The sequence below is a fragment of the Rhodnius prolixus genome, unplaced genomic scaffold (genome assembly GCF_049639745.1).
Source record: "Rhodnius prolixus isolate KJV_2025 unplaced genomic scaffold, Rpr scaffold_2, whole genome shotgun sequence".
NCBI lineage: Eukaryota > Metazoa > Arthropoda > Insecta > Hemiptera > Reduviidae > Rhodnius > Rhodnius prolixus.
The window spans coordinates 30,465,900-30,489,943 of record NW_027411592.1 but is presented as its reverse complement, the minus strand read 5'-3'; the positions used below and the strand labels follow the sequence as shown (position 1 = coordinate 30,489,943).

The 24,044-nt window shown below is 35.8% G+C and overlaps 1 protein-coding gene across 4 annotated transcripts in view; it reads right to left on the bottom strand.

Moving 5' to 3' along the window:
* Positions 1-24,044, bottom strand: part of LOC141449460 (uncharacterized) — a 290,112-nt gene that overhangs the window by 209,105 nt on the left and 56,963 nt on the right. For 3 of the 4 annotated variants that reach the window (XM_074118937.1, XM_074118936.1, XM_074118939.1), the window contains exons 6-7: positions 20,969-21,007; positions 20,787-20,888 (exon numbers count right to left, since the gene is read on the bottom strand). In XM_074118937.1, coding sequence (XP_073975038.1) covers positions 20,787-20,888; positions 20,969-21,007 — 141 coding nt within the window. Of the gene's footprint in view, positions 1-5,189; positions 5,322-20,786; positions 20,889-20,968; positions 21,008-24,044 lie in introns of those variants that run through there. The other variant, XM_074118938.1, reaches the window with a different exon arrangement.

Genomic DNA, 24,044 nt, shown 5'->3' with positions numbered 1-24,044 from the left:
TTATTAATTTGTTTATTACAGGTATAACGTTGTTTTAAATGAATATTTAATTATTAGAATAAAAATAAAATAAAACTTATAGTGCAACTCGATTTGTTTCCTTATTATTTATTCACTAATCCAAGTAGATTCAAATTTAGAATTATCAGGATTCTGCAAGAAAAACACCAAGTTAATCTTGTTCTGAAATTTTAAAATGATTGAGCTCCACTGGCTCTACTACACTAAGGGCTACCGCAACTTTAATGTAATTGATCATCACTTTCTCATTGAGATTAACTATTAAACAGATGATTCTGAGTTTTTTAATTAAGCTGCTAGTTCACAGAGCTGGTGTTTAAAGCAATTCCTGAACCTGAAATAGCGATTCGTTGAATTATTTTTTACTTTTTTTTTTTAATTTTCACGACTCAATTCATTCAAACAGTTCGTATCTTTTATTTCGAATCGAGGGACACAGTTCTGGGGCAGGGGTGAAGTTACAGTGTCCTTGAAAATGTCATTTAGCGTAATTACTAAAAGCTGAATTACTTTCAGTAATTATGTTCTAAAAATTCAGCCTTTTGAAGAAAGTATCCAATACCTCAAGCCTTGAGAATTGTAGTAAAAGGAAGACATGTGAGTGGCAACAGTTCTTTTTTTTTGGCCAATGATCATACCTAGGCTTTTTTGTCTTAACTAAAAAAGCTTGCTATCTAAACGAAGGGGGAACCTGGAATACCTTGATGATTTTTAGAGATACTTAATGGATTTTCACCACTCACCTGTGACTAATGGATCAGGTACTGGGGGCCATGCAATAGTATCTCCTGAAAGCGATCATTGAATCGGATACTTTACAGGATCAGGACAATCAGGATGACAGTCAGAATGGGGTGTTAAGAAAACGTTCACTCCGGCTAAAAGTTGCCTAATATATTTTGGTTATGTATTTTAAAATGGAAATAGCTTGGGCTTGGAAAACGTTGTTAGTGTGCACAAGAAAGCATTAAAAAGATAACCACAATGTAAGGCAGTGTAGCCAACTCAAATTATTAAATTCCAATAAAAACTTATTCCAATTTCTGAAAATGTGATTAGGTTGACAGTGCTGGATAATATCTTCGATTTCGCATGTTATTGTACTCCTGACTGGTTTCAAGACCTTTAACCATCATCAGAGGTATTTTAATCAGTTTAGTGTAGAGATTTTGACTTCAGTTACTTTACCGTCTCGCACTACACTTGCTGAATGAAAGAGATTACGAGATATGTTTATGAAAAGAAAGTCAAACTGATATATCGTGCTACCAAGATGGATAAAATCAAAGATAAAAATATTTAATCATTACTAACATTATCCAGGAGTCCCTTACTTATAGTTGCTCGGGGAAATGCTTTAAGTAAAAGTTGTATAACTATGTGTGATCAGTAAGTATGCTAAGTTTAAAGAGGATCATAGCACCCATTTTCGAAAAAATAAAAAAGTAAATAAAGGGCATATCGACTGAGTATGATGTGAAATGATGCTGGTCGGCTAATTTTTTTCAGAAAACTTATTGTCAGATCCAAAGTTGGCCCTAAACCAGATATCGTACTAGAACTGCTTGCGATTTTTCATTTTGCAGTCCCAATTTCAAAAAAACAACTAATTCTTTGGACTCAAAGGACCTCAAATACAGATATTTCAGTAAAAAAAAAAAAAACAAGATATTGAAAAGCTGGCAATACAGCAATAATTCCTCTAGCCTAGATTAGTGAGGGCAAGAAAATTTTGCTCTGGTGGGAAGTGTGGGTAGTTAGGTGGACAGTTAGAGAATGAAGTCGCTTCCTGATAACCGGAGTAGATCAGTGAGTAGAAGACCCAAAAAATAATGGATTTGGAACAGGCTAGACCAAGAATTACTAAACAGATCACAAACGGAGAGCTTTATACGGTCATTTCCACCCAATTTACACACAACTATCATTCCAGGTTATCTAAAATACCATTTCAAACATAAATAGTATAGCTTTATAAATAACATTAATAGTTGAAGAACTATGTAGATTTGAATTTTAAGCGTTACATTCAAAAGAGAATAGATTTTTGATCAATTTGCAATTTGCAACTTGAAGGCGGCATCTTACCGACCAATGGGTCGGTATCTATTTTCGCCTCCTTTCCTATTTTAATTGAGAATTAATATCAGATGTGATTATGAAAGCTTTGCTCATAAACAGGCTTTAAATACAGAACATTTCTTGTCTTTCGATTTAATTATTAATTATATACTTCCAGTTTATTATTAATTTTTTTATGTTTAGTTTGATGTATTAATTTTCAACACATCTTGTTTTGATATTATGTTAATATTTAGGTTAGGAAATTTTTTAATTTCTAATTAGCATGTCCACACAATTTTTGTTTTTTTGGATCAGCTTCTATAATACTTTTACATTATATTTTACCTTAATACAAAGAGTGGTAAAATTTAAATTTATAAATCCGTTCTCACGGCAGCCGGCCCTTTGCCGATTCTCATCGATTTACTTTTATTAAAGAATAATTCTAAATTACCTTATTGCCAATATAAGCTTCTATTTATATCCACCTAGGTATCACTCTCCTGTCTTGAAGAATCCACAAACATTTCCGGTAGTATTGAAGGTACTTCCGGACCGTTTACTACTAACCATGTTTCGACCGTCAGAACGAATTTTAATGAGAAAAGTTAATTCACAGATATCATTTACAACAGTTATCCTCAGAGCATTACATTAACACTTCCAAAATATCAACAGCATTCCAGTTGATCTTTCTATTAACTCTTTGAGGACCAGGAAGCGCGATCGCGCTCCTTCATGCATATCCAAAAACCTGGAAACGCTATCGCCCTCCTGCGAGATTTTTCTCAATAAATAGCGAAAATAAACATTTTTGTGCAGTTAAAGTAATTCGAAATACTAGTACAGAGGTTAAGGCCTACGCCACTGCGACCCCTTTGGATCTATTGTGGCTCCCCTCACTCTAAAGCTCGCCCTCCAGACCCGTCCATTTAATCAGACTCTTAATTCTGGAGAGCGACTCTTGGGTAAAGCTCACAGGCCTTGGTTTTTCCTCGCCGAGAAGTAACATCCTTAGCCAGACAAGCCCTTCGCACTGACACTACACATGCAGTGCCGTTTTCTTCTCCTCCTGACAGAACCTGCAGAGGCTATCATCTGCCAGGCCCACACGATGCATCTGTTTTCTGAGCCTGCAGTGGCCAGTTAATAGGCCTACCATTATCCTTATAACCCCACGACCCTGACGGATTAATTCTGCAGTCAGCCTTGGCGAATAGCCCGTTATGAACTCCTTCGCCTGTCTATGCCCTGGCAAGTCACCACTCCTGAGACCTAGTCTTCACCCATAGTTTATTAATGGCCGCAGTTTTAAGACACTTGGAGACCCCAAAATAAGGCTCCGGGCCAACGAAGTGTCCCGCAGAGCCTTCCCTGGCCAATAAATCGTGCAGCGGTATACGAGGGGGTACCCAAAAATAACCGGAATTGCGTTGCCGCGCATGGAGCTTATGTAGTACGCATTTCTGCCGCTAGACGTGTATAGCGCAATTCCTTGCCAGTTCAGTCCTGCCTGTGTTGTCTGCCTGGCTTGTTCTGTTCATCTGCAGTGATTGTTTTTACCAGCGCTGTTTTGTTCTTTTTTCGTTTTTTATGATGGCAAGTTTAAGTGAACAACGTGCAGCTCTGAAATTTTGTTTTCTACTCGGCAAAAATGCTGCTGAAAGTGTTTTAATGTTGAAAACAGCTTACAAAGATGACGCTATGGGAAAAACTCAAGTATACGAGTGGTTTACTCGGTTTAAAAATGGCGACATGTCGATTGATGACAAACCTCGTTCTGGACGTCCATCAACTGCCCGAATCGACGAAAATGTTGAAAAAATTCGAGAGCTGGTGTTCACAGACCGTCGACAGACAATTGATCAACTGTCAGAGAGTAGTGGGTTATCTTGGAGCTCGGTTCAGCGAATTTTAACGGAAGATTTGGGGATGAAAAGGGTTGCTGCCAAGTTTGTTCCTCGAGTTCTGACTGACAATCAAAAAGAACATCGAGTTGAAACATGTCGTGCTTTGAAACAACAGCTTGAAACTGATCCAGACTTTCTGTCAAAGGTCATTGGTGATGAGTCATGGTGCTATGGTTATGACCCAGAAACAAAGCAACAGTCGAGCCAATGGAAGACGTCATCTTCACCCCGACCAAAAAAATGTCGTCAAGTCAAGTCAAACATCAAAACAATGCTGATTTGCTTTTTTGATGCCAAAGGCGTAGTCCATTCAGAGTTTGTCCCCCCAGGTTAGACCGTCAATCAAACCTTGTATTTGGAAGTTTTGAAAAGATTGCGCAATAGTGTTCGCCAAAAAAGACCCGATTTGTGGCAAACAGGAGACTGGTTCTTCCACCACGGCAATGCACCTGCACACACAGCCATCTCTGTTACACAGTTTTTGGCTAAAAATGGCATGGTTCCGCTGCCCCACGCACCTTACTCGCCTGACCTGGCTCCGTGCGACTTTTTCTTATTTCCACGCATGAAAAAGGGTCACCGATTTGACAACATTGAAGAGGTCAAGAAAAAAACGAAGAAGGAGCTGTCAGCCATTTCTAAAGATGACTACAAAAAATGTTTCGAACAGTGGAAGCACCGGTGGGATAAATGTATTAGTTGTAATGGAGAGTATTTTGAAGGGGATAAGGTTGTTCTGTAAAAAATTTGTAAATAAATAGCTTTTAAAAAATAATTCCGGTTTTTTTTGGGTACCCCCTCGTATTGTTCTATATAACAAATAACTGTTTAGAGTAACAATAGTGCCTACTTAGGTTTCTTTATTGGTAGTTAATTACTTGCACTAGTTTCTGAGTTATCTCCACGACGTTCACAACCTATTTCTTGTGTTTTTATAAAAAAAAAAAGTTTTCAATTAGTAGTAGCGATAGTGCAATAATCTGGAGGAAACTATGTTGTACTTAACGTTTGATAATTACAGCGATAACAGTAGTATGAGGGGGTCTGATAATGTTATCAGTGATAAGTGATAACAGTAAAGCAAAAGAATGAGGAAAATAGTGAAATTATAGTTAAAAAGCGGTTCCGAGTTGGTGAAGCACACCGCACAGGCGCAATACAGATCTGAAGCGACTGAATCCGAAATTCGTTTCGAATGCAGTACCGACTTCAAAGAAATTGAGTGGATGGATGATATTTCAAACCGCCGGTACACAAATGGTTAATGTATGGAAATATAAATAACTTACAATTGAATGCAGCACTTACTGACACACTTTGACTCACCTGAAACAAGAAAAAGGAAAAACAATAATAAAAAGAGCCCAAATTATAATTTACAATATTAGTCCATGTAACAATAATAACTTATGCATCTCTTACAATATTGCACTATGCAATTGAACCTCGAAAATAGGTTTTTATTGTAGTTATTCGACTTTATAAAGTGGTTATTAGTGCAAGAGTCAATTATTTGGTCGCAACTTAAAGGTAAATTAGGAAAAGTAAAAATTAATAACAATTATTAAACGCAATAAATAATATTTAAAAAAATTAACAGGTAAAGTTTAAGAAAAGTATGTTAGAACCCGTAGCAGCTTTGTACAGCTCCATTAATTCTGAATACTATTTGAAAATGAGGTTTCATATGAAAAGTTGAAAAATGACAAGCAGACTGTGAGTATGGGGTAACAGAAGTTTATTTTGTGGAAGTAAATACTTAACAACGAATAGATGGATCAACCTGTCCAAATTGGGAATTAATTGGATCTAAAGCAAAGAGACATACAATCAACGATAATTCTGAAATAATATAAATAATTTGAGTGAACACTCAGACAACATTTTTTCTTACGAGTTTCTAATGGTAAGCATCTTCGAACTACGAATTTGGAAAATAATTCTTCCCGCCCAAAATTTGGAGAATTTTGAAAATTAGAGAAAATTTCAAAAAGATTCATTCAATAAAGTGATTTTTTCGCTACATTCTCTCCAAACTCGGTATTTTAGCAACACATATCATTTCTCTTTTATAAAATTTAAGACAACGCCCTAGATTTCCCAGAAATTGTTCTATAAAGAAAAGCTACTTAAAAAAACTAAAAAACGAACCTTCCTAGAAAGTTTTTTTCAAAATTAAGATTTTACACTATTTTGAGAGCAATGCATTGGCGACCATTTCCCAGCAAAAGTGGAAAAATCGATGCAGAAAGTGCTACTTCGATTTGGGAAATTTAGATCGCTTTGGCGGGGCAAAATCAAAATATAAAGTCAAACTTTCCATCAATTCCATCTTTTTGAGATACGACACATACAGGCTTTATTCTAAAAACAAAAACATTTTTTTGTAACTGTGGAGACCGCAAGATGAGGATTCTGGCGACAATTCAACTTAGAAAACTTGAAATTCCCTCCCTACCTACTTCCTTTTCTTTGAACGAGATAATACAAATCATTAATAAATAATTATTTCCACCAACATATGCAGATAAAAACAAACAAGATTTCGAAAAAGTTGCATAAGATAATAATTATATAAAAACTATATAAATTCCATTTTAATTAAAAATAAAGTAATAAGTTGGTTAAGCCCTAATTAAAAACCCAAAGTTGATTATGAAATAAACTTTATACAACAAATCATATAATCAAACCAAATCAGAACTAGCAATTAAAGAAAGGATGCTGTCATATATTTAGTTATATTGGATTGGATAGAGTAAAGAAATTGGAGATCGGAGAAGATTGTTTGGATAAGTGATTAATTCCAAGTCTGAGTGTGTAGAGGAGATGAACAGACTCAGTCTACAAGTGTAGGTAGGACGGGAGCTTAGTTAGCAAAGCATAGATGGTCAAATTCTCCACAACGAGCTGGTAAATCAAGCTTATAAGACGGAATGAAATCAAACACCGGTCAGTTGCATGCTGTGACGATGACTCTTAAAATAATATGCCGATTATTGCATTAGATTTAGTAATGGAAGCTCTAATTTCAAATAAATTAATTCTCATTTTTTACATTAACTGTACAAACAAATTAATGTAATTTTACAAATTTAATATATTCTTAAATTCAGTGTTATAAATACAACTTTAAATTTTAGATTACAAGTTAGCCAGCCAAATCTTTTAAGCTTTATATAAAATTTTAGACACGCTTGATCTGTCACCTATTCCTAACATTCTGGTCTGACATTACGATGATGTTGACTAATTTCTGGCAACAATGATGAATATTTTGCTGAAAATACTCTTGAAAGTAAATCAATTGCAGAGAACTATTAGATAACTGTTTACTAATAGTATAATAGCAACAACAAGATTGCCTACTACGCAAAAGTATATAAACAATTTGATCTGGGCTATCGGAACAAATTATGCAGTTATAAACGAGGAAATGTCCTTCATTTTAAAGAAAACTTTATCGTGAAAGAGAGAGAAAAACAAAATGGTCGGGAGTTCTTCAACATTACGCCATTACCTAACAACCTTCAGCGTAATGACTTTTCGTCATGTAGCATGTATTTTGAATTTTTGAAATGATTGCCGAATAAAGTTAATATTGAACTCTTGAGGTTTTTCACAACCTCGTTCAAGATGTTGAGTGTAAAATCCGCTTCAACTACAGGGTGCGGCGCCAAAAAACAACGGGGAAAATGTCACAAAAGAAGTTTAATTTGCGTGTTCCGACAAATGTGTCGTCTGGAAAGCCGTATGACGCCCAGACAAGTCATTTGGTGGAAAATTGGTTGTCGGACAATGTCGACATGTTTTGTTCGAAAAAATACTGGCCTACCAACAGCCCAGATTTGAATCCTATGGACTTCTACGTATGAAGCGTAATTGAAAGGGTCACTAACAAGTCTAGACATCCAAACGTCGCATCATTGAGAGCCGCTATTGAAGCACATGCTTCAGACTGAGAATAGAGGCGGTCATTCAAGGTAGCGGAGGATCTATTGAGTAAACGTGTTCTTTATGACCTTGTGGATAATGTAGGTAAAAAATTTTTTGTAAACCTTTTGTTTTTGCAGTAAAAAATATGTTTAGAAAAAAAAATATATATTGTCCGGATTTTGGCGACGCACCCTGTAGATCTATCTATCTTCATTATTCTACCATTCTGATTGAATCAGTTATGATAAAGTTTCAGAGGCAATACCAAAAACTAAGAAAATAACAAATAAATATTATTTATTATTAAAAAGATTATGCCCCAGTGGATAATAGACTTGAAATCATTTCCTCTAACGAACAAATTGAGGAATATAAAGTCAACACTAATGAAGTGGTTAACATCATGTCCGAAACACTCGCCGTGAGGAGGTGTTAGCCAGGTTGAGGATTGACCACACGTTATTTACCCATAGTCACATCTTCAGAAGAGAAGAACCACCTATTTGCTCTAGGTGTAACGTTCCTTTAACTGTACGCCACATCCTGCTTGAATGTCCCAGGTATTCCAGAGCTAGGCAAAAGTTTAAAATTCCCTCACAACTGGAAGAAGTATTGAACGACAACCGAAAACAGCGTACAAAACACTCTGCAATTCCTTAAAGATATTAAGGTTTTTAATTCAATATAATAATGTATATATATTTATCAGGATGAATGTATTTATTAGGATGTATGTATTTATTAGGATGAACGTATTTATTAGGACGAATGTACTAATTAGGATGAGTGTATAAGTGTGTATATAAATTTTATGTAAATAGGTGATTTTAAAATTTAGGCTAGATCTCTATGGGGTGCGAGGAATATCGGGTACTTCACCCCCAATATTAGGTTAAAAGGAAAGAATTAGGGCAACCAATAGGTTGGTTTCGACAAAATTAGATGTTAAAGTAAATCAAGTAATATAGTAAAGTGTCCATTTTTCGGTATAGTTCAGATGCAGAGGTTGTGCACCTTTCAAAACAAATACTGCAATAATAATAAATATTATTATTGCAGTATTTGTTGAAGAACTGCTATATACTAATTACATGATCTTGAAAATATAAAAGAAACTACCATCTACTAGATTATCACTCAGTAGGTATAATTATTTGTTATAACATTTAAGTAAGATAAATCAGTTAACCGTTTAATAGACCCGGAATGGAAAATCAGTTACCACTATCTTCGAGCATTCAAATATTACAGGACTCAAATATTACAGGACTATACATATATAATTTGTGTAGAACTGGTTTTTAATTGAATTTCTGGCCATTATAGGTACGAGTATAACATTAAAATTGAATGAAAGAATTGGATAGTATAATTTATATCTTTATTTGATTCAATAATTCAATTAACACAAAACAAATTTAAGATTTGATTTGATTAAACCTAAAAGATTTATGGCAAATAATAGAATGAGTCATTGATTAACCAAACTATTATGGCTGAAGTAATTTAAAGAGGAGAAACCTTTATGGTTTAATGGAAATCTGAACTTTCTTTTTCAATAGCAAGTAATCAAACTACTGGAGCTATTAAATACTGCCAATATTATTTAATTTATAGATTTAATTATTAAAATAAAATATGAAGATTATTTTAGTTTTTTTAATTAACTTGATAATTATATTTTGGTGGCGAGGATCCGTTTTTATTTACTCAGGATTGCCTGATTCATCTGGTCGCCTGCAATGGAGAAGGTTGATGCGCCTTAAATTAAAAAATAATCAGCGATAAGAGAAACTTAATTTCTTTTTCGTAAACGTTGAGATTACTAAATGTGAATCTGCGTTAGATACAGAATACAGAATTGTAATTTATTTTATTACAGATGGGTCCTCTAAGATATGGATAATTCAGTAAGCAGGTTGATTGAGTAAATAAGGAATGATATTCCAAGTGGTTGGATTACTTCAATTGACTAGCACTAACCGTTAGAAGGTTCTTTGCCGGAGGCTGTTCACCAGTCAATTTGTAGGCAATCAAGAATACTGAGGGGAGCTGATCAACAGCTACTCCATTCTTCCAATTAATACTCAGGTATTTCTCATTACAATGGTACATCTGAGATAAGGGGAAGAAAAACCAACAGACGTCAAAAAGGAATTGAATCAAACTATCTAATAGGAATGATTAAGTGCTCTCTAGTCCCTCCCACTTGTACCCCAGCCTCATGGGCAGTTCGTGTTGAAAGTACACTCAGATAAGAATATCCATTACCTCAATAGACATCTCGTTAATAGTGCCATGCCAATATAAACGTGTCTTCCTTTATTGATTTATATTAGTTCGAGTTTTATTGGAATTGTAAACCAGGTGCTTCACGCTCGGTTTCAGCTCTCTAAATCGCTGTACGCTACTAAAAAGTCTGACCTCCCAGATTCTACTACTGTTGTCAATTTCAAGGAATACAACGGCAAAGTAAGAACCATTTTTAACGATGTGTACCGAATGAGGCTTCGGTTGATGACGGGCTTTAATGAAAGATCCAGAAATAAATACGAAATTGATTTCTTGCCGTCTTTTTCGTAGCATCATTTGAGCCGTTCACTTCACAAATAGATAAAGTCCACTTTTTAAAATATCTTAAATTTAACTATCAAAGCACTTGGTTCAGTCGTAGCTTTTTATATTATTAATGCTTCAATAATAATAAAGGTTAACACCAATAAATGATAAAATATTTTTAGCCATTGAACAACAATTAACTTATTTCAGAAGCCATTTTGATTAACTCCGTGCTCTAGTGTAAATCGTTGTAATAATTCAACTCAAATTCAGTAGTAGGCGCTGAATGATAACGGTAAATTTATTTGAATTTATATTATAACGGACATACACTATACTTAAAAGACAAACAATGACAAAACGTGCGAAACTGCTTTACCGACTACTTGGACGACGCTCCAAATTACCCATTGAACTTAAACACTTAATATACAAGACTTTTCTCAAACCAATGTGCACTTACAGACTAGAGCTGTAGGGTTCATCCAAACCTACAAACATACGGACAGTACAAACATTTCAGTTAAAACTCCTCCGACAGATAACTGACGCTCCTTTCTACGGTGACTAACCTCACTCCTCACAACGACCTCAACATACCCTTCATAGACCAACTTGCCAAGACTAAATACCAAAAATTCCATACTACTCTCTCTACTAGCTCTAATCGTCTTGTAGTGTCTCTCGCTTCCTCTGACATCCCTAATACTCCTCCTCGCCGACTGAATTGCCAGTGGCCCCGCGACTTAATTGTAGTCTGAAGGCCTAAACGCCATTTTTCTCCTATCTCTCCTCTCTCCTCCGCACACTCTCCTGCTCCAATTCTCCTCTCTCCTATAGAGAGTGCTACCGCTGGGTAGTTTCTCTCCTCCCGCACAAGTGCATCGCTCTCTCCATATTTACTGATTGTATACAATGTATACAGATTGTAAATTACAAAATAAATTAAAAAAAAAAAAAAATATTATAAACGGAATTTTAAAAAATAATGCACATTACTTTACTTTTTTTTTATGGAATTAATCGAGTTGTGTAATGAACTGATCATTTGATGCGGTAGTTGGTATTTTCGGAAGTGTAGTGGTGGAGTTCGAGTATTTTTGTGTTTTTAAGCCTCTTTGATTCTAGAGTAATACTGATGAGAGTTTAGTTTCAGATTTCGTGAAATGAAAACAACTTAATTATGTTAAATTCAAATGTAATAATTACTGATATCCGTTTCACAGTAATGAAAATGAACTAATCCGTGGGCCACAAATAATAATAACAAATCGACTTTAATTTCTCTTCGTTCTCGATTACTGATTTAGTTTATTTCAACTTAGAAATGTTTATCACCCAAAAAATGCTTTTAAAAGAATATGCCACTGAAAATGTGTGTTCAAAATAAATAATGCAAAATAAACTTAGCATTTTAAATGAATACTTCTTCCAAGCAGTAGAAGCATATTAAAAAGTGACACAAAATTCAAGAAATAGAGAAGCTACTTCTTAATTTCTTTAATAAAAAAATATTTATTAACACAGGCCACAAAGAGCGTTAGAAAGAAATTGTATTTATTTATTTACAACCTGTACATATACTTATACATCAAGTAAATGTGATCTTCATTTAGTTATGCACAGATTGTAGGCTGAACCCGAGGATCCAACGCCACAATCGGGAAGGCATGCTGAGAGGGGCCAGCCAATGCTGGAACTCTCTAGAGGTTGGAAGGAAGTTTAGGAAATAGGTAAAAAGTCGCGGGGCCAACGTCTTTTCAGGCGTCGTGGGGGACTGTCAGGATAGGTTGCTGTGGATAAGGCTTGTGTTGTGGGATTAGAATGTATGGTTAGGCAATAGCCTAATATTGGAAATTAAGGAAGCGAGAATGGATTAGGTCATTGACAAAAGGGATATTGAGGTCTATGTGGAGGGTTAAATTGGATACATAATAAGGAGCGTTGACGATTTGCCGAAGGACTTTGGATTGAAAGGATTGGATTCTTTGGATGTTGGAAGGTTTCGCAGAGCCCCACAGCTCAGCTCCGTAGGTCCAGATGGGTCTTATTAGTGTCTTGCATAGAGTCAGTTTGTTCTATACGTTCATGGCTGATCTTCGCCCTAGCAGTCTTCGTAGATGACCGTATCGTCTATTGAGTTCTTGTCTTTTCAGTATAGTGTGTGGGTTCCATGTAAGTCGACTGTCTAAATACAGTCCTAGGTAGCGTACTTGTGTGGAGAGAAAGAAAATTAAATAAAATAAAGAGATGGAGCAGAGACAATTATCGCAGAGAAATCAAGTTTGGAGTTCAAAGTCTGCAAGATACAAACAAAGCTGGAGATTCATTAAAATAGATTAAAACTTTTCTGTTCCAACATGAGATTTATACTCAATGTATTCTTGTACACCAATCACCAAATATATTCAATTAATAATGTCGTCACTGGTATTTTCACTAACTTGTAATTTACAATAGAGGTCAGACTTTGTCTAGTTACATATTTAACTATAGTAGGGAATGAACAATATAAACACAGGTGAAACTATGCCGCAGATTTTGATAGTAGAATTTAGAATAGGAGGCTAGTTTTGTTAAATGTGTAAGTCGACAACACTAACAACACAACTAGTGCGCACATATCGAGTAAATTACCCAAATATTCACTGGGCATTCAGAGGGTGAATGAGTAAACAGTGTTGCACCTTACAAATATTTGATGCAAGCCCTTCTTGCCTAGTGTGTACAGCACTGCTGAGAATGGCCAATTAGCGAGTTTTACTGGCCACTCTAAACCAACGTTACATTACCTTCTAATAAAAAATTAACAATATTCCAGTAGCTGACCTCAGCAAAAGATAGAATGTACAAATGAACGAGACTAGCGCTTAATTTTGAACTCAATTATGATAAGGGACAATTGTTATAATTACTCACATTTTATGTCACTCCATTATTTAATAAAATTTTTAAAAAGAAAAACTAAAGATAACTTTGTTAAAACTTCTCTCTCAGCTGACATCATTTCAAATTTGAAAGGATTACTGAATCAGAAAGGATGGAGGCAGAATTCAATTTCTACTTCCTGGACCATTGCTCCTAGGGGCAGGCCAAAAGACCGGCTTGAAAACTTCCTCCAAAGATAAGACTGAGGTATTCATCAATCTCTTGCCTCTCAACATCATCCCGTTAAGATGTGGATCCCAAGAACATCTGGGGATGTTAGTAATTGCCTTCGTTAATGACGGGTGATAGAGCAGAAGAATATTCCTTGGTGTTCAGGCTTGTTGCTGACTATGCTGGCTTCCTTCTCTTTTAACAGAAGTAGTTATCCCAGAGAATTTGGTGGTCGCCAAGTATTTGGGCAAGATATGTCGTACTTGGCGGAATTGGGTATAGGTGTCTGAAGCCACAGCACTATTATTCCAAACTGAACGCTGCCCAAACCCTTGGGATTTACTAAGAGACTCTGGCGAGCGTTAGAAGGGTGATCTTTTCCTTTAGCACTTTCCCAGCCACTGATTTGGGGCCAATCTCGGATGAGGGCTTTGCGGAGGGAGAGGGAGAGATGGATGGATGATATCGCGAAAATTGCAGCTGTCTACCGGTTCTCCTCTCTACCTAGAGTTTTGAGTTTGGGGTTGCCATCCTTAGAATAACTAGGGAGCGGTGGGGCGTGGCTAGGGTGCCCTAGGCTTCCTGGAGTGTCTGGACAGTTAACAAATTAGAAGGAAATACACATAATCTTCTTGGGGAAGTTTTATACAGTATATTTAGGAAGGGTAATGAGGAGATGAGAGATGGCACCGACTTCTTCTACTCCTCAGAGCTCTTGTAGCTTAGTTTCATCATCGAGGCTGCTGCAAGGTCTCGCCTGGCACTTGTGGAGTGTAAAATAAGTCTAATTAAAGGTCACAGTGCGAAATTCCTCTTTATGGAATGCAGTTTCGAGGAAACCAACGCCAAAGTGCAGCCAATGCTCGAAAGTCAATAATCTGAAGCCCAGACTCCAATAAAACAACTACTTATTACTGTGCCTAGGCAGGGCTCGCGTTACTCCTTTCTAGGCCCACCGATACACTTACATCCTGGATCCTAATTTAGATCCTTCCTTTCGACTCTACTTTAGATACTTTCATAAACGTTTCATTAAAAAAACTTAATTTCCTGCAAGGAAATTTTAGATTCATTAAAAAGTGTATGGAAAAATCAGAACACCAAAATAATTCCTTCTTAGAAAAAAAAAAAAATATATATTCGTCAACTAGACACAAAGATATAACATTAGAGCAAAATTTATGGAACTTGTGTTTCTTATTTCTTCGGTATTCCAATTCTCGAAACTCGAACTAAGTTTTCAAAGCACATGAATAATTTGAGCTCAAAGCAGTATAATTCAACTTGCTTCTCACATAATTTTGAATAAAACAACCAAAATTCTCTCCCTCTGTAAAAACAAAATGCAAGCGTATGTTGGAGAGTCATCCATTTATTTTATACCCACTTAAATGTTAGAAGCAATTAAACCTGCCAAACTTCTACAATATAATAAATTTTTAGGGAAATTAAATAAAATAAAGTCAATTTATTATGCCACTGGGTCACATTAAAAGTAGAAAGTTAGTAACAAAATTGTAAACAGTAAAAGTGTGGTTGCACTCAGTATAACACAAAGGATGAATATAATAGAGGATGTTGAAGGTACGAGTGTTCTAAACAGCAGGCCCCTCAGGAATACAGTATAACTTTGGGAAGGGAAAATTGAAATGAGGTGGGAGATTTAGCGACTCATTTAGCGATTTGGGGGGATTCTTTAGTTTAATTATAAAATATACAGCAAATCAAAAACAGTTTTTATTATTAATAGTTTCTGAAAGGGTCCTACGTATAGGGCTATAAAAAATAGGCGTGTATTTAAAAAATTGAATTTATTTCGTAGAACTGCATTAGGTGCTTCTGAATTATTAACACAAAAGCATGTTCCTGAGAGTTGATTTAAAAAGTTTTTGGAAAAAGCAAAATAGAAAAGGTTTGGATAATGATGCCACCGATAAAGGTAAGAGTTAAGCGAAAACAGGGTATAAAACAATTTCATGTACGTTGCAAGAAACAGTTAATAGAAAGACAAAAGGCCAAATGCAATCTAATAAAATGCATAATTCATGTAACAAAGATGATGATTACATCAGACTTTCTGCATGATAACATATTCTGCACAAACGCATTGTGAATTAAGGCAATTAAATATGAAACTTTAAAACATTAAGCAATTGTTTTAATTTGTTTATTTTGGAAAATTAAAGTGCTGGTTTTACTTTGTTACAGAAAAGAAAACCCCTTGATTTTCTTCCAGAACAGCGAGTCTACAAAATAAATACTAGGAAGCCCTTAAACTGTAAATTAGTGCAGTTGCCAGCCCGGGCAAATATACAGTTCGGTGCATCTAAAATGTTAGTAGTACTACTTCTACTCGTATTGTGCAAGCTAGAAATCTTCACACACAAAGAATGGAAAAGGGGTTTTTATAATATGACCTACCCAATACTAACACACTGTGCAAAGGTTTTGTGCATCTCAGACATGCACTAAAAAGGCGTAAAAGTTTTCCGATAATATATAATAAACAAATACAAAAATTGCACAGACTATACGGATAATTTAGGGAACTCCAGTCTCATGTATTCACTCTGCAGGGATGGAATCAGATAATTGGGGAAACATGCCTTGAACTAAAAAGAGACTATCATGGAAAATATTATGTAAGCTTAGTATCGCAAGCGGTTGCCCAAAAAGGGATGGCTCTCTATTCTTCAAGTAAGAAAATCTACTCTCCATTCAGCTCTTAAATTCAATCTTCACACTGGTTATCCTTAAACCTAACCGAACAGAATTCATTCATCCTTCACAGGATTGAAAAATCGTCCTTCCGAGGCAACATTCACTCCAAGATTCTGATATACTTTAAGCAAAGTGCTTTCTTTTCCCTAGGCCTGAGACTCTGGACCAAGAAAAGACTGCCTCTCAATCACTCCAGATGCATTCCAGTTTGCACCAAGAGTTAACGGATGAATTAGATTTATACCACTTGTTTCCTTGACTTCGTACCAAAGCCACTGTATCGCGTGAGAGATAAATCATTTCTTAATGCTTCCAAATTTCATTATTATCCTTTCGAAGTAATTAGGAAGATGAAGCTATCCAAAAATTTGGTTTTTTTGCTTCATTTTGTAATTATTATTAGTGCATATCTTTAAGTAGGTGTGCTAGACTTGGGGCAGACTTGAAAATTTTTAATTTCAAGACTGTCTTATAAGATGAAATTCCGCGGCAGATATATTTAACCAATCATTGCCGTCCTAAATATTTAATGTGTTCTACAACGCATGTTCCGTATCATCTGTTTTATGCATACAGTACCAAGTGAAATTTCTCTTGGCCGTATTTTGAAGAGATACTGTTTTGCCAACCAAATGACTAGTGCTCAGCATGTTAATGATTGAGATGAGAAATTCTACTCGGTAATTCCAATTACCAAAAGACTCATACTCGGTCCATGACATCAAATCGGTAATCGAACGTTGAGCACCGCCAGAAATAATAAGAGAGTAATTTATTTATTTATGTCTATTTAGTTCAGCAATTTTTAAAATAAAATAGTCCCCGTTTCCTTGTTCGCATCCTCCTCCACATCAATAATGTATCACGGAATTCTTTCTCGTTATCCACTTACCCAGCCACCCTTACCCTCAATATAATTGTGTAATAATTAATACCAATGTAATTCCAGTTCCATGAACTTTTGCGTTTGTAGTTTCGAATTAGTTTCGAATCAGTCACGTATAAAAAAAAACGACGGAATTTCTAAGAATCATTTTCAGAGAAAATCAAAACTAGAACTTCAGTTGCAGTAGATCTGACTCCACGCAACGATTCCCAACGTAGTTCTTCAAGAATGTATACGAGGGTCGTTTGAAAAGTCCGTGCAAAAATAAAAACTACTTAATTTTTTGGGGTAAACCTTTTTTATTTTTCAACATAGTCTCCTTTTAGGCTTATACACTTCGTCCAACGCTGCTCTAGTTTGTTGATCCCTTCCGAATAATAGGATTTGTCCAAGTCTGAAAAATAGCCATTCGTTTCTGCAATCACCTCCTCGTTTGAATAAAATCTTTTTCCCGCCAGCCATTTCTTCATATTGGGGAACAAATAGCAGTCCGAGGGAGCCAAGTCTGGAGAATAGGGGGGATGTGAAACGAGTTGGAACCCTATTTCCATTAATTTTGCGACCACAACTGCTGAGGTGTGAGCTGGTGCGTTGTCGTGATGGAAAAGGACTTTTTTGTGAGCCAATCGTGGGCGTTTTTCTTGCAGCTCGGTTTTCAAACGGTCCAATAACGATGAATAATATGCACCTGTAATAGTTTTACCCTTTTCCAGATAGTCGATGAGGATTATTCCTTGCGAATCCCAAAAGACAGTCGCCATAATCTTTCCGGCCGAAGGAACGGTCTTCGCCTTTTTTGGCGCAGATTCCCCCTTGGTAACCCTTTGTTTAGATTGTTCTTTGGTCTCAGGAGTGTAGTGATGTATCCATGTTTCATCCACAGTGACGAAACGACGCTTAAAGTCCTGCGGATTCTTCTGGAACAGCTGCAAACCGTCCTTGCAACACTTCACACGATTTCGTTTTTGGTCAAGCGTGAGCAATCGCGGCACCCATCTTACGGATAGCTTTGTCATGTCCAAATGTTGATGCAAAATATTATGTACACGTTCATTCGAGATGCCCACAGCACCAGCAATCTCACGCACCTTCACTCTTCTGTCATCCATCACCATATCATGGATTTTATCAATGATTTCTGGAGTAGTAACCTCAACAGGGCGCCCAGAACGTTCAGCGTCACTTGTGCCCATATGGCCACTCCCAAAATTTTGGAACCACTTATAAACTGTTTTAATCGAAGGTGCAGAGTCACCATAATGTTTATCAAGCTTCTCTTTAGTCTCCTGAGGCGTTTTGCCTTTCATAAAGTAGTGTTTAATCAACACACGAAATTCTTTTTCGTCCATTTTTTGCAAATCACTCGACTTCCTCGATTCAAACGAATGCCAAGCACAAAGAAATAGACCGATCTGGCTGAAACTTGGCGTGTGTTCTTCCAAGAGATGCTACTAACTAAACATAACCTCGATACGCGCCAGTAGTGCTATCTCTCTGACTTTGCACGGACTTTTCAAACGACCCTCGTAAATGTCTGATTTAACGAACGCCAACATACAATTTGAAAAAAATAAAAAATAAAAAACCTTTTCACTTGTGCTTCCGGAGAGAATAACATAAATATTCCTATAAACCAACGGTCAGAACGCAGGTCAACTTACTAAATTCTATTTTAAGCGTTAAAACGCAATTAGAGAGAGAATATATCGGTTAAAAAATTAAATACAAATACAATCTCATATAGATAATAAATAATAAATGTGCGCTGTTTGGAATAAAAAGGAGAATCCGACGGCTGTTAGTTTCAGAGTCAGAAATTTGGTCGGCTACATTCTGGCTCAGGCTAAAAATAGAAAACAAAAAAACCTACAAACAAAGAAGTACCAACAAAAATATTCAATTTGATGCCTATTGATTCAAGCGAGAAAAAAGGAACATGGGTTACTGTCGGGGGAAAAAATGACAGTCCCATGGAAGCAATTCGTCCGATGTTTGGTAACGCAGAGCCGGTTGGCCAATTAATACGAGGACTAAATATAACAGGAGAAACTCCCTCCCTATAAACTGTTGGTGCTGCACAATGCTGCCCCGGCTACTGTAGGGCCAATTTGAATTTGGGTTTAAATTCTGTGGTCGAGGAGGAGAAGCGCAGAGAGAGAGAGAGGGTGGATGATACATAGTGCGTGGAGAGGTAGCGAAGAAGAGACGGCGGTAATAATAGCGATGGGAGGCGGTAGGTCCGTTTGCCTGAAGGGTAACGGCGGGGGAACAGTTGATGAATATGCAGGTCTGATGCCAATTGGCAGCCGGCCGTAGGGCTAATGAAATCAACACAGTCGTTGCCACCGCCGCTGTACTCTTGCTCCCCAAAGGATAATCAACTTACCACGTCATGTGGATTTTAATTAATGCCGCAGAATCCACCACGACCCCAAGATACACCATCCCCTGGCTTCATCCTTAACAAACTAAGCACGGCCAAATGCAAAAAAACACACAACCTCTGGCCGTCTGCTCTAAATGCCGTATAGAGAGGTACACTGCATTTTCAAAAATGGTGCGGTATAAAGTAACTTTGTATCTGCTACTAAGTTCTAATCGCTCAATCTAGAGGAACAAATTTTATGTAAAATCTATAAGTTCTAACTCATAAATTTTCGAATGCTTCCGAATCCAAATATTTTAGACATTTTAAGTTTTTACAAGTAAGTTAAACCTTTCATAACACTAAAATGTAAGCCATACAGGGAAACCTTACCGTACAAAACACCCTAAAATTGAGCTAAAACAATTTTTGCTTGAAAAATTATAAAAGAAAGAATTGAAAATCCACGAGTACATTATTTATATTCGATAATTACACAATAATCTAGGAGCCATTTTCCAGGAAGAGAAAATCTATTAATGAAAGAGGCACTTGTGGTAGAGGAAAAAATCATGGAACTTAATTTGAACAACAGATTTCTGCAGAAGACAACAGAAGATAGGACCGTTACCTTACACAAAAATAGCACTCTAGAGGCAATCTACCCAACACTCTTTCCCCAGAAGTTTCAAAAAAATCAAATTACAAATAAAATCAAAATTAATCTTAATCTCAATAAAAATTTAATCAAATTTCAAGAGGAAAATTTGTGATTCTTATTGATGTATTAATTCTTTTAAATCAATGGACTATAAGTTCAAAATTTGCATTTTTGTTTCCCCAAGCGGTATTTCGGCATTGACTTTTAAACCTTATTTTTGCATTCTTCAATCTCTTTTTTATAATCAACTTAAAGTATAAAACTATCTTTTCTTTGGTTCTCCTAATTGTTTTCTAAGATTTTTTAATGTATTCTTTGATCTTCACTATTTAATGGGCTGTAAGTTCCAAATTAACATCTTTAATCCTTCCTTACGTTGTTTTTGGAACTACTTGGTAAACTTTTTTTATGTAATCTTTAAACTATTCCATTTAATCTAAGTTAAAAATTAGCGTTCTTGGATTCACTGAAAAAAGCTCCGAACGCAAATAACTTCAGATGTTGACGCGCCTTAAAAAAAATAAAACAAAATAAAAAAGCAATACTAATCAATAAATGACTGACCTTAAACTTGACGAGCTTAGGATTTTCAGCAGCCAATTTAACAATCGCTTGATAATCTCCTTGTGCGCATCTCACCAACCATTCTCGAGTTTTTCCATCCATCTAAATTAAAGTAAATCATTATAAATTCAAAACACAACTCCTGAATTGAAGAGCAGGATATTAACAATGGGAAAACTTACCAAATGAACCGAACCGCTATCTTCATCGTCTTTGTCCGTCTGGAACAGAAAATTAAAATTATATATTATACATTAATACAAATGGAAGAAAGTTGCTCATGACATTAGCTCAAATTAGGTGAAATAATAAATTGCTCCAAAGTGTTTCATTTGGGATAAATGATGTTCAGAAATTTTAAGATATAATTCAAACATTTTGAAGATAAAGTGATTCAATCAAATTGCTTAAAATTAGTTAATTAATTGGATCTAGGAATCAATTGAAAGTATTGTTTAAATCGAGGTAGACCCAGGTTCTACTTTAAGCTTGACTGGAGATACAGCTTTTTATGTACTTTTCAGTCGCATAGATCTATGTGAACTGACTGGGTCATTTATAAACCAAAAGATTTCTATAAAATAGTTCCAAGATGCTTGTGACTCTGAAGCTGATACTCGTATTTTAGCATGAGATTTAACAGACAGAGATCTCTGGGTAGTTCCTTCAAAGTTTTCCTAGCTAAAGATGATGCAATAAGCCTTCCTGGCTGCGGAGCAAGGACCTGTCCCTTGACTAAATAATAATAAAGTAATGGTACTAGTAATAAAGTTTATTTAAATTAAAAATTCAAGATACAAGATTTATTTTTTGAAACAGAACAAAACAACTTTAAACGGCATGGTTTCTACCGTCTGCCGGAGTTTGAAACATATTATTTACACAATTAGGAAAAAAAAAAGTTGAAATTAATAATTTTACCTAGGTAGAAACATTTTAAATGCAGATTTGACTAAGAAAAACAGGAAAAGAGAGAAAATACATGAATTTTCAAAAGTTCATTCACTTTCATGAATGTACTGAGCTCCTCTCAGATGATTACAAAATCAAGAAACAGGTTCATTGAGGAATTTTCCTGTAAACTTCCAAGAATGAGTTGCGTAATGGATCAGTTGAGGCCAATCTATACCATTCATCACGTTTAAAAATCTTACTAGAGATATCTTTCTGCCAAACGAATAGGTGACAGGGCAAGGCAATAAAGTAATGGTTCAAATTCAATTTAAAATATTGAAGTAAAAAAAAAAGTTAAATTTACCTTTCTTTTAAAAGAGGAAAAAGATTACATAATGAGAAAAACATATGCAAAAGATCCAAAATAGGCCTATAAAAACCAAAATGTTTTCACATTATTTCCACTTTTTACGATCAAATCTCTTACGGTGTATCCAAAAATTCGTTTCTATCTCTTCATTCATTCCAATTAATTTCCTAACCACGTGGAGCCCACGTAGTCTGTTCTTCAAGAACTTCGACAATAATCACTTATTTCATCTTCCTCACTTTCTTCGTGAGCTTGGCTTGTAGTCAATCATGTCTGTCGGCCAATGCTCATAACTACTATCCTTACAAGTTTTTGCCATAACTAGCAGACTTCTTCTCTCGACAAAAATGTTTCTTTTTCTGACTACGGACATTTAATACCTTGAAGAACAGCAGTTTCCAGAAATCTCTACTAGAGCCAACAGCTTTCAAGCGTCTTTTTATTCGCAAACCTAAAGGGTTATACTCCATAGAAACAAGCAGATGATCCTATCTTTTTGGACCAGGACAAGAAGGTTTTACTCCATAAAACCATGTTTTATGAAGAAAACTGATTTACACTCATAGATTACTCAAAAAAGAGAGAACATTTATTAACTGTTAATCTCGGACCATGAGCTCAGGGAGGCTTTTAGTCGCAAAGAAAACAATGGCCACCTAGAGGAAGGAAATGTCAGGATTAAACTTCTAATCCTACAGGTTGAAGATTTTGAGATGAAGACTTGCACTCCATCACAAATGAAGACTGCTTCCAAATCAAAAGAAGAAAACAGAAATACGGATCTATGCAAACTTTGTTTACTATTAAAACATTCTCTAGCAAATCTATTGCTGAAAACATTAAACTTCAACACCATTGTGCAGACATGTCTTTCAAGAAAACTAACAGCAAGAACTTTCAGAAACAAAGAACTTCCAAGCAGTCGAGCAATAAGGTCAGAGAGTTGAAGAAGATTCATTGGTAAATATGATAATAATTAAATAATTTAGAAAATAAACTCTGATCTTAGACGAAAAGGTACATGCTGCAGGTTAGGCAGGATACTGAATTCAGATTATTGGGGTCAATTTGAGCTAAAGAAGTTAAAAATTAAAATTGCAATAAACTATATTTTATACGTTGTTTATTGTAATTTTAAGTATTTTTAAACTGGAAGTGGTATGTAATCTTGATGTTGATTGGTTAAGTTTAAGTGAGTTATCAATCAGTTTTCTGCAATTGATTTAATTTTTTATTTTTATTATTATATTTATTATTTATCCTTTTAATGTAATTTACACCTGTACCTGCAGGGTATAATAGGTAAATGAGATAAGTGTGTATAAATAAATGACGTGTCAGAAGTGAATGACGGTCATCCAGTGATGGCCGCCATTAGTCACCCAGTTGGTCACGGGGCCAACGGCGCCTCAGCCGTCTTCGAGGATTGGAGGGTAGCGTAGTTGTAGACAAATTTGCAGCTAAAGGGTTGGGATGAAGTGAGAGTTTTTGGTAAAAATTTTTATATCGAATGGCAAGTTCGGAGATGAGTGGAATTTGGAGATCTGTATGGATTGTGTGGTTGCTAACATAGAATGGAGCTTCTACTATGAGGCGGAGAATTTTGGATTGTAGGGTTTGCAGTCTATTGATGTTGGATTTTTTAGCTGTTTCGTAAAGTTCGAGTCCGTAAGTCCATATTGGTGTGAGAAGAGCTGTATAGAGTCGTCGTTTGTTCTGTAGTGAGAGTTTTGAGCGTTTGTCGAGTAGTCTGGCTAGAAGTTTGTATCGTTTGTTTAGTTCGGTACGTTTAAGTCTCGTATGGGGTTCCAGGTAAGTCTTTTGTCTAGTTACATTCCAAGGTACCGCACATAGTCGGCTGGTGGGATAGGTGTGTGATGTAAGAAGACAGGTGGTGGAGTTTGACGTTTGAGTGTGAAGACTATGTATTTAGACTTAGTTGGGTTAATTTTTATACGCCAGTTTTCTAACCAAGGTTCTATTGAGTGAAGGTG